Raw genomic sequence first — 11,823 nt, 5'->3', positions numbered from 1 at the left:
GTTTTCAGTGCACGTGGCCTTTTTGCTCTGGGATTCACACACATCACACTGCAGCGGGGGGGAGCTGTTGCTATATCCAGTTACGTGGAAAGAGCACCAGAGGCACAAGATACCGGGTCTCATGAGTAATGGAGATGAGAACAGAGCCCAAGCCTCCCACCTTTTTCCATGTGCTATCTCCATGATGGGATACAACAGCCCATTTTGAAAAGCATCTGATTTCAGTTCCCACCGACCTCCTGGCGGGGCAGGGATGCTGGAGGTCTCTGAGGCATTCTCAGCACGGCTCTCACCTTTGCACTCTCCGGGTACTCCTCCGGGGCTCGGTGCAGCAGGACGTGGCCCTTGCTGGGAATGTTTAAGTACATGCAGTTGGCTGCGGCATCATCAGGCACTGTCAGCTTGTCATAGCGGTGGTCACTCATCTGTTGCATGGTCTGCCAGGAGACACAACATGCAGCTATTTAGAACAAACACATTAGCAGCCCTGAACAAATAGGAGGACAAAACATTCAAAAAATATCTAATTGTGATTGCCAAGTCAGCCAAGGGCCATTTTGCTATGCAGCAAGTAAGGACATCTCTTTTCACCTCTGCCCTTCAAGGAAGAATCTACTAACCCTAACTGAAATGCGCAGTAGAAAACCTTTGTGATATAACTCCTGCAAGCAGCAGGATTAAGCAGGGCACTCAGTAAGCATCCTCTGCCAAGCCTTTTCCTCAAGGAATGTGCATTGAGTATGCAAAACTCCTACTCACATTGACTGAGACTATAGGTGCTCAGCACCTTCAAAACCAACCATCATTCAGTATTTATATAATGAGCGTGAACTAAACCAAACAGGACAGGAACAGTTCCCAGCTTGGATATCAGCCCAATCTTAATTCTTTTCAAGGATCTCCTTTCTGCTTTCCAAGCAGTTACTCTTTCACTAAGCACCTGTGCTGAGGAGCAAGCAGGCACGTCTGTGCTAATCCTCGTTCCCAAGGGGACAACACAATAACCTCCTCTGAACAACAGAGCTGGTGGGTTTCTGAGGTTGGGTTTATAAATATAGGGCTCATACAGAAATGTAGATTCTGGCTGGAATTTCAGGGACAGAGACTCAGCACACGACAAGCATGCAATCCCATGTTTTGGATCAGATCCTTTTTAATAAGGATGGGAAAAGCCTGAAGACAAGACGCCTGACTCCCCATTGTATTGTTCCAGCTTTACATCAGCTTCACCCTAACAGGGACCAAGAATAACACAGAATTGAACACAGCACAAAGTCCAAAACTTTGGTCCTACTGAAAGTCTAAGAAAATGCAAGTGTTTCAGTTTCTCTCCCAGCCCACTTCTGTTCCCACATATATTGCAAAGGTGCAAACAGAACGAAAAGGCTTTTTTAGCTTAAAAATACTCACGCTAATATTATCTTTAGAAAAACCTGGTCTTTTGTTAACAAATTTTTTTCTGCTGAATTCCTTCTCACAGAAATCCCGGGGATTTGCATCACGTAGCAGAAAGCAGACTTTAATTTTAGGCACAGTTAAGCTTATCATTAAATTATTTCCAAGGTCATTCATCTGTACTACTTCTCATTCATTAAAAAAAATACCACATATAGCTGAAATATAACGGGTTCTACAACTTACTGGGAACCAACAAAATCCTTCATAGGTCTGGATACATTTTTTATGTTGTAGCCTGAGTCATCCACATCCCGCGGAGAACATGAAACTCATAATGAAGAATGCCATGCATTCTTGAGGAAGTGTTATCAGATTGTCATTTCTTGTTCCTTCTCAAGTTATGAAACTCTCCCAAGTTCCCAAGGACACATCAACCTCCATAAAAGGTTAATGTGTTTTTCTGGGCAAAAGTCCTTGCACCTTTACTTCACCAGATGCATTTTTGTATTGGTACGCGCTTATCACAGTTGATTTTCATAATTTTGTTTCTGTTACGTTGCCAAGATGTGTTTCATTCTGCTTTTCTTGATGTTGCAGACATCTAGCAGCCGGTGACATGCCTGCACCCAGAGTGGCTCTTCTACCTAGTAACCAGAGCCAGGTTTGTCCTCTACCTGCAGCTTCTCTTTTCCTCACTATAAAATATTTTTAAGTCTTGATTAAGGAAAAATTTATTCAATCTGCACTAAAATACATGTAACAGTAGAAGAAAAGCCACAAAGTCTGGAATTCACTAAGCTCCCAAACCAAAACAGTAGCACTTTCTTCACTCCTTGTTGGAAACAGAATCCTGATATTGTAGGTTTTCTGTAGAAACAGCTCATTCATCAAAAATATATTATGAATCACTGTGAAATTATATGAAATTATGAAAGAATTCTTAAGCAGAAGGGTAAAGACATCTCTCATTCATTCGTTTCTGAAAAATGCTGAAGTGAGAACAGCAGCAGCAAGCAGAAATGAAGGACAAGTGGCAGGGCTCTAGCTGTGCCTCAGGGACCAGCTTTGGGAAGCCTGGGAGATGATGGCGAGGATATGTTAAGAGGATTGTTTTCAATATTAAAAAGCACACAAGCAGGGGCTAAATTAATTCAGAAACAAATGAGAAAAAAATGAGTGGGAAAGTGAGATGAAGCAGCATGGGAGTTTGAGTACACAGCTGTGACAGTGGGACTGGGATCTCAGCTGGCTGAAACAACACTGCAAAAAAGCTTTTATTACTAACTGGAGGTTTGACAATACAAGATTATTCTCTTCCTCAGCTCCAAAGACAAGAAGGGAATCATATTTGCAAGCTTTCATCACTATGATAACTATGGCTGCATGTTGAAGTGAAATTTCAAAAACCACTTACTTGAGAGAGTGCCCAGGCAATACCACCCAAGCCTGCCCCACAGGGAGGCTCTGGATGCAGCAGAAATGCACCAATATGACACAATCCGGGTACTTTACAGACCCATGGGGTTTTCCGTATTTCTGTTATGTAAAGTCATTAAGTACATGTGCCTGGCCAGATAGACTCCAGAGCAGAGAAAAAGAGATAAAAGCAAGGTCCTTTGATTGTATTTTCTATCAGATACCCCCCAAAATATGTGGTTTTTTTTGAAAATTACAAGTTTACAAAGACTATAGTGCTCACATAATGCATTTGTGGAGGGCTGGCTTTCTGCCCACAAACGTTGTACAACCAGCTACATTAAGAGCCAGGCATTTCCCACATGCCTTGTTTTTCTGGGAATTTTCTTCAGCCTAAAGAGGGTCATTTTCATTGCACATTCTCTCAGCCCTTAGTCATGCTTTCCTTATGTTGAAGTCATTCACATAGCCTAAAATGCCTTTTCTATAGCTTTTTTTTACAGTGTGTCCTCAGACAACTGAGGTAATGGATAAGCTAAATAATCCTAACTATGAAACAGCATTATGCATGAAGGAAAAATGTGTATGCATTTAGGGCCTATTTTCACTGACAGAGCTAAGATGACTGCATGCACTTTTAAAACAGGCCAAGCCCAGCTATAAATTTTCACCCTCAGTGAGGAAGGCCCCAGCCTAAGCCCTGCTGCCTACTCACTCCGGGACCTACTCACATCCAGATTGCTGTGGGATGGAGAGCGACCAAACCCACCACACCTGCAATGCACTTTTGTACCTCCAATACCCCACAAGTAAAACCAAACATACACTGAATGTTCCTCTTGCTAACAGGGCATCGAGCACCGCACTTAAAAATGCCTGTGTGATGTTGACAGAAAAGCAGATGCCCAGATTTGCAGGATTTAATTTGTGTATTGATTAGCCCGTGTTCTCCTGGCCCCCAACATTTAAAAGAAAAATCAAATCCAAGCTCAAGTCAAAGACATGTAACCCTACACTCACAGGATCATTCTCTCATCAGCTTTCAGCTATCCTTTCTTAAATCCTTCAAGTCACAGTATTCTTAAAAGAAAACTAGTCACTTCAAACTATTTAAGGTATTTTTTCTATCCCATCTCTTTTCCTTCTTTCCAGGCATATTAAAGTTTGGCCTGTTTTACAATGATGCTTAAGTAGCATTTGGCCTGGAATCTAAGAGCTTGAAAGTTCTGAGAAAAGATTAAGTTACATCAAGATTTTGCCTACAGTGATAAAAATGAAGTATTTTTGTGGTACAGGGCAACTAAAACTGATGAGGTTGGATAAGAGATTGGAAGGACAATATGTTTCTCTTCTGCTTGGAGGAAAGGCTGCTTGTCTGGGAATAACATCGGGCCTGTGCCCTTACACACTGAAGGTGAAAGATGAGGACAGGCACCTGGCCAGTCCATTGCCATCTGGAGGGAGGGCTGAGAAATGTAAATTAGTGCTTGCTACCTGAAAAATACTGCTGATAACCAAATCTGCTTTTCTAAAACTCTTTCAGAACCTGGAAGAGCTTCTTTTTTACTGCTGCATGATGGGGGGTCTCCAGCTTCATATTAGAGGTGATGATACCCACTTTTGGATCCCAAGACACGGACTGGAGGTGACCAAGATTTAGTACATGGTTCCTGGGAACCTCAACTCATCAGCTGTTATACAGACTGATACCAGTTCAGCACTGTCCCAGGCCCAGGAGTCTGCTCAGTTTGCTTTTGAATGTGTAGCAAAGTAGCTTCAGAGTTCAGACAGGTACTGTGCAAGGAAGCACTTCTTTTCCCTTCTTTTTTTTGAAATTGCCCCTTACCTTTAGAGCTCCCTTGGTTCTTGCAGTGGAGGAGACAGTGAACAATTGATCCCCAATCACCTTTTCCACATCATTCCTGACTTTTTAGGTATCTATGATCCCATTATAGTTGTCTGTTTTTCAGGTTATAGTCATAGCTTGCTTAGTTTGTCTCCTTAGCTGTCCAGGCATCTGTCAGTCGTTATTGCACTTTTCTGAATCTTTCCAGTTTTACTTTACGTTTTTTGGAATGAAATGATTATGTATGCAAAGTGCACACAACAGCCAACATGCAGATGCACCACAGCTTTAATCAGTGGCATAATGATGTTCTCCATTTTGCTTTCAGCTGAGTTGGAAATTTCAACAAGCCCAGGATCACATTTCTGTGGTACGGATCAGTCAGAGCACATTATTTCATATGTGATGATCAGAATAACATTCAGAATTGTCATTCTCCCTGACCCTGCTGAAAATCGCTTTACACTTACCTACACTGAAGTTCATTCAGTGTTTTATTGCCCTGTCTCTATCTATTAAGTTCCTTCCTCATTTCTTCATATTTGGAGAAACAATTGGCACTGGAGAGAGAAAGCAGCAGCCTTTGTGTTCAATGCAAGAAAGTCCAGGACAGAGTGGGGCTGGTGAGTTATGCCACAGTTATGCCTGGGTACAGGGACTCAGCAGCTTCTCAGAGTTTCCTTGAAACGCAGCAGTACCAACAGTGACCATGAATATTTGGCCTGGCTGACCACAGGGAACAGAAGAGCAGAGCTGGAAAAGCCAGCAAACTTGCTTGAATGTCGAGATCTATCAGGAGTGTCATCCCTGACATGCACACAGGCAGGAGAGAAAACAGCATGGCAGACTCAGCGGGAAGGGGACAAGACAGCCACTTTGAGCAGCATAAATCAAAGGAGAATGATCTAAGTGTTCTTGTCAGGTACCTAAAAGCCTGATAGAGATATAGGATAGGACAGCATAGACCTATAGATGAAAAGTGCATTCAAGATCTATTTGAAACCAGCAGTGCCCCAGTCTGCCATGGTCAGTACACCAAATTTCTTAGCCCAGACACAGCCAGAACGTTACTTTAATTTCCATCTACCACCCACGCTGTTAGCAGCTGGGCTTTGGGCTTTTCCTCCCTGCTGCACCCTCTCAGTCATGTTTTCCAGAAGGCAGAGTAAGCAGCCTCTCCCACCCTGCTCCTTGGCTTTTCCTGGCACAAGACACCTTTTGCATCACCACGGATGTGATGGGTACCATGTGGTGTTCTTGTGCACACCTGCACTGCTCTGCCCCCCTGAACCACCCTGTGTCACAGCCGTGCTGTCACCTGCCTGCCAGCTCTGCCCAAGGACCACTGCAAAGGGAAACCATGATCTGAGAAGGGGAAAAGGAAGTGGATTACGTGTGCTGTTGCTTTCAGTCAAGAAGGCGAGAGGACGAACATCCTGTCTTTTGGAACAGGAACCCAGGGAGAGAATAGTCAAAGAAAAAAAAGCAAAGGAATAGAAACATTAGTCCCCATTTACGCAAGTCAAATGACATCTCAGTCAGCCTCTGACCCAGCTCCTGTGGCTGACAGCCTTACTGTTGAATAAATATGTATTGAAAGGGACACTCTCCTCCCCCTTTAAAAAACAAACAAAACTGACTAATACAACAGTCTCTACTCTATAAATACATATTTTTGAGTTTTTATCTTTCAAAATATTAGATTCTTCTGCACATATGCAAAGTGAACAACACTGACACTCAGATAAGTGCAGTGTCTATTATGACATCTACAATTAATGAAAAGAAAAATATAACTTGCTGTTTTAAAGTTGCCATTTTAAAGTAGGAGGTCATCTGGCACTCAGTGAACACTTATGTCTTCTGAGACAGTATCTACCTCTAATTCATAAAGTAAAAAAGAATCAGAAGGAGCTGAAGGAAAGTGCACAGAATTTCATAGACTGACTAATTTTCCTATCTATAAGGCTGAGAGAAGCAAAGTCTCATTTTTTTAATATTTAGCTTTAAGGGGAAAGTTGTCAATGGGTCTCTGTATTTCACTGACCTTTCTTTGTTACTGCATTACAGAAAAGTCAGCATTCATCTGCACTTTCTGCTAATTCCCTACCTGATGTCATCTTCTTTGGGTTATTAATATTAGTAATCATTTCCACAGCAACCCATTGTGATAGCGTAAATAAAGGATTATGACTTCATGTGGGGAATAAGCAGAGGCACAAATGATGAATTCTTAAGGAAGAAGAGATAATGTTTTCATGCAAACTTGTGCATTACTAGAAAAGACAGATGCTATACAGACAATAGGAGAGCAAATTTAGCTGAGCCTTTTCATACTGCATGGCAGTAGAGGCTGCTTTCTAAGAATACCAGAGAGATGAAGTTTTCCCTTAGGTGCCTGTTCTGGAGGTACTTCTGTGGCAGAGCTGGGAATCCCTCTGCTTTATGCAGGCACTATAACCCTCCTCTCATGCAGGGAAACAGTACTTAGCTCTTTAAAGCTGGCACATTGCAGAGACTTTAGTTACACAAGATGGAGTAAGAACAAAAGGCATTTAGTCAAAGGAATGGGAGCAACTGCCAATGCTAGAAGAACTCCTTGCACCCAAGTCTTTAAAAGCTCTGCTCTGATCATAGCTCTGGATACGGACCAAGGGCCTAGTTGCCCAGAAGAGAATTCTTTCTATTTTATCCTTAAGATGTGGTTTCGATAAGCCTCCCTTGACCCCTGTCAAAACAGCTGCATTTGCAATAGTGTCCTTTAGGAAATAATTAAAGGAATGAATGAATGAGCAGCTCCACGGCCAACAGAAGATACTGAATGGGAGAGTCAAGAACAAGGCAGGACAATCATGTCCAACCTTTTATTGAAAGTGGGAGGAAAAAAATAAAGGTATTTGCTAGAGTCATGGCATTGCACTACTGTACATATTCCAATATACTCCTGACAATAAAGAAATCCCATTGAATTCAGTGCTTTCCAGAGGCTAAACTCTGGGATTCCAAGGACGAGCTCAGAAGTGCAAATGCCACCACCACTCTGGGTCCTCCTGGGACAGGTCTGTGAGGGTACATGATGGGTTACAAGCTCAGCTGTATTACCTGCTCTGCCTTGCACTCTGCCTGGCAATGCCACTCAGTCCTGACATCTGCCACATCGGCCACACTGCCTCTGTAATTAGCATCCATTCCTCTCAAATGACCACCTGAAAGCCCAGATGTTTCACATGCCACTCCATTATTCCAGATCTCAGAGGGAATATGCCAGACACAGCTGACTGCCTGATTAAGCTGAGGCCATATGGTGGGATGAGTGCCCTCCATGTTGCAGCCTTCATCCCTAGCCACCATGCTGGGTTTCCTATCTTCATTCCAGGTCCTCTGCTCCCTTCCAAGATCCATCAATAATCACCAGGCACCCTGCATTACTCCAGGTCAGTGGGTTCACACCAAGGCTTTCTCTGCCAGTCCCATGGAGAGACCTTGGGGCTAATCCTTCGGAGAATGAGCGACATCAGAGCCTACCCAAAGGACAAACTCATTTCTCAACGGGTGAGAAAAGAACTTCATTAGCAGGCACTTGCTACAAATACAATCCATACTGCTTGCTAGGGAATAGTTGAGTTTGCCAAAGCTGGGAATAAATAACACCCTTAGATCCTTTGGGATTGCTACCAAAGGGTGACAGAGAATGGTTTGACCAAAGACTGTGTCCCCAGTCACCTGCTGCTGTCCAAGTCTTCACTCATTACAAAGTGGAAGGAAATTGTGCTCTGTACCAACTGATACAAGCAGCCAGAAAATTGGCTTTTCTGGATTTAGCATAGAGCAAGAGAATACAGAAAGGAGTGTGCAACAGATGCTGTGTCATGGTTCCCATCACCACATTGCCTAGCTTTTGCCTTTGCTGCTGGGACCTGAACCGGATTATGTCCTGGGCCAGTCCTGGCTCTTCTGCTGTCCCAGCCAGATGCCAGGGCTGTGCCCCTTGTTGTGGAAAAAGTGGTGCAGAGTATTCACCTGCAGCACTGCCCCACCACCTCCCTACACCGGGACCAGCACTGTCACAGCCCAAATCTGTCCCCATTCATGCTCACAGCAAAGGTCAGCAATTCCAACAGTGCAGGATCAGAGCCCAAAGGTGACATATTTGGAGGAAATCCTGGCCTCACTGAGGGAACAGAAAAGTAATCCCAGGCTTTATCATCTCAACAGGCATGGCCAATGTTCAACTGTGGAATTACATGTACGGAATTATAAACAGGTTTAACTACAAGAAGGAATTAAATGCATGCTGAAAACAGCAGAGGGAAGTTAAAATTTCAGATGTGATAGTGACTACAGGCCCCAGTACTTTCTGCACTTAATTTTTCTTTTTTTTCACCTGGTTTCCTCAAGTGCCACTTTTCAGCTATAGCTCAAATAAACATTCTATGTTTGCCAGAGACTGAAGAGGATTTCATGGCTAAAATGTCACTTCTGATTTATTGTATCCTTCTAGCATGTGGTCTATAATCCTAAACTCTATGCACTCATTTCCTAGCTCACTTGCAGTGCTTTACATTACATACACTGCACTAAACTCTACATCAATTGCACTCTGCCATATGTGAGCACCAGATGCAATTTCTTTTTCAGTCTTTAATGTATTGTAAGGATACACAAGTTGCACTAGTAAGAACAATCGAGAAAAATTTCTCTTTTAAACAAGACTGTTAGCAGGAAGATAAATCCTATTTTAAATATACAGTGTTAGCATAGCCTGACATAGCAGTTCACCTGTTGGCTAACAAGACACATGAAAACAAGTACAAGATGTGGTTAAAGACAACTTAATCATCTGCCTTGTATGATTGCATTTCCAGACATGAAAAATGGCAACGTGAAGGAGGGGTTTAAAATAACAAGCTATCACAATAAAGGAGTGGCATGCTGGGCTGTGCCAGGCAACAGACTCGGCAGAAGCTCAGGGGACTGTACTGCCACACAGACTGCATTGGGTAACGAGAGGAACAGCTGACAGCACTGCTACAGCTCAGTCGATCTGGTAAAATCCAGCACCTTTTAATTCTGAGTGTCAGTGCCTCAAAGATCCTCTTGCAGTTGCATTTCCACAAGACTGCAAGAAGCTGATTGCCAACTGAAATTTTTTTTCTTTGGAGGCAAGTGAACAAATACAAATATTTTGTCAAAAAGCAAGAACTCAAATGTTAAGGGAAGCTGGTAATAAGCAGCATTGCAAATGCCATCACTTCCAAGACAGGCAATTTACACATTTGTTTGCCAATAATTTCTCTGAAGAGATTTAGATTCCTGGAGAAACAGCTAGAGATTCCCCAGGATTAGAGTAGACTTGGGTCCAACACACTGAAACACGCTCAGGGTAACTTCATAAGTTGCTGACTGCAACATGCTTGCCTGATGTAACCTGTCAGCTCTCCAGGAGCATGAGAAGGGCACATGCTCTGGGACAAAACCGCTGCCCTAGGCCAGAGTCTTCAACTTCAGGTGGCAGGGTGTGAGCAAACAGAACCCTCACACGTGTCAACGTACTGCTAAATGTCCAATGCAAAAAACCACACTGAAAACAGATGTGGTTATTTTTAAAAAGATATCCACCAACAACCAAAGACTGCTAGATTATCTTGTTAATTACCATCTTCTTTTAAAAATATATCTGCTTTTTGCTGTGCCTTGATTAATGCTGGTATTTACTTGATGGTTAGTTACCAGCAACATTTAATCAGCTTATCCAAAAAATATTTTTGGTTACAATAGCTAAATTGAGGCACTGCAACATGATTAGCCGAGCTGTGCAAAGGGCTTTAATCAAACTGATGAGTTCTCAGATTAGTCCTGGCTCAAGTTCAAATTGTAGCTCTGAGCAACCAGTATTGCACTTGAATTTTAGTCATGTTTATAAACACACTGTACAAGTGTAGAGCTATCTGGATATATGCAAACTTCATCAGGCTGCTGCTCACAATGCATTTTGAGTTTGAGCCTGAACATTTGGGATAGTGTATATCTCACAGGAAAAGATGCAGGGCACTTTCCATCCCAGATTAAATCAATCTCACAGCATCAGGAACATCAGACCTCCATAACCAAAACCATTTGTTATAAGTTTCTCAGGGAAAGAGATGCAGGTGATAAGCTGAGAATATGCTCTCAGGGCTTCCTGTAGTGATTTCTAATAAGAGAGAAACTTTGACAGCTTGTTCAAAGGAACTGAATGAGCAAACTAAAGCAACTCCAAACTATGTGGGAAGTCAAGGGACCATCCTCTTGTTTAGGAGCTCCCCTGAACTCAGATATAGCAATCAGGCCGCTATCCTACCTCCTTAATTGCTGCCAGGCTGCAAGGCTAAACCAGCAAAGACTAGACTTTCTTGGCCCCCACAATTCAACCCATGTCCAGCAAGGGACACTCTGAGAATGTTCATTTTATCTTAGCTGGGAAGTGAGACATTTTAAAACTTGAACCATCACAAGATAAAAGAGAAAAAAAGCCCCAACAAATCTCTGCTGCGCTCTGATAGTAAAAATGATGCTGCTGGGAAATGAAAAGTCCTAGGATTATGCCCATGAGGAAAACGTTTAAGATCTGAAAAGCAAACATCCAGTGAAATATCTCAGCATGGCAGTAAGGACAAGAAAACTCTCAGGCCTCCATCTTGCAAATATTTAAAGATGTTTTAAAGTAATAAATATCACTGGCTTCCTAAACACAAGGAAGTGTACAAGACATGCAGTGTAGGTTCCTAAGCTCTTTGGGGACCAGGGATGTTGATTTTGGAGTTACACACTATTTCTGTTGTAAATGTTCTGCCTGGCACAGATTTGGAGCAGTGCCTTGGGTACTGACAGCAATGCTGTTCTTAAAAATAATTCATGCTTTAGAACCAGGGCAAGAGACACAAGTTGGGTTGCATAAATTACACTTAATCTGAGCAGATTTCAAAGAGCTTTCTCACTAATACAGCAGAGCTATCTCTACCACTCTTCATTTCTTATTAGGAACACACAGCTGGCTTCCTCTATGCATTAGTGATCATGTTGCATCAAGGAGGCTTCTGCAAAACCAAAAAGCAAAGCCTGCACTTAGGCTCTTATTTATTGGCAAAAGAATCGGTATAATCGAAAACTGAAAATTTAGGACT

At 42.6% G+C, this 11,823-nt stretch overlaps 1 protein-coding gene across 2 annotated transcripts in view; it reads right to left on the bottom strand.

The window, feature by feature from the left end:
- Positions 1-11,823, bottom strand: part of DDAH1 (dimethylarginine dimethylaminohydrolase 1) — a 93,212-nt gene that overhangs the window by 4,772 nt on the left and 76,617 nt on the right. For both annotated transcript variants that reach the window (XM_064664825.1, XM_064664823.1), the window contains exon 5: positions 294-437. In XM_064664825.1, coding sequence (XP_064520895.1) covers positions 294-437 — 144 coding nt within the window. The remainder of the gene's footprint in view (positions 1-293; positions 438-11,823) is intronic.

This window comes from Pseudopipra pipra, chromosome 9 (genome assembly GCF_036250125.1).
Source record: "Pseudopipra pipra isolate bDixPip1 chromosome 9, bDixPip1.hap1, whole genome shotgun sequence".
Lineage (NCBI taxonomy): Eukaryota > Metazoa > Chordata > Aves > Passeriformes > Pipridae > Pseudopipra > Pseudopipra pipra.
Note: the sequence above shows the minus strand (reverse complement) of the source record. Positions and strands in the feature narration are given on the sequence as shown.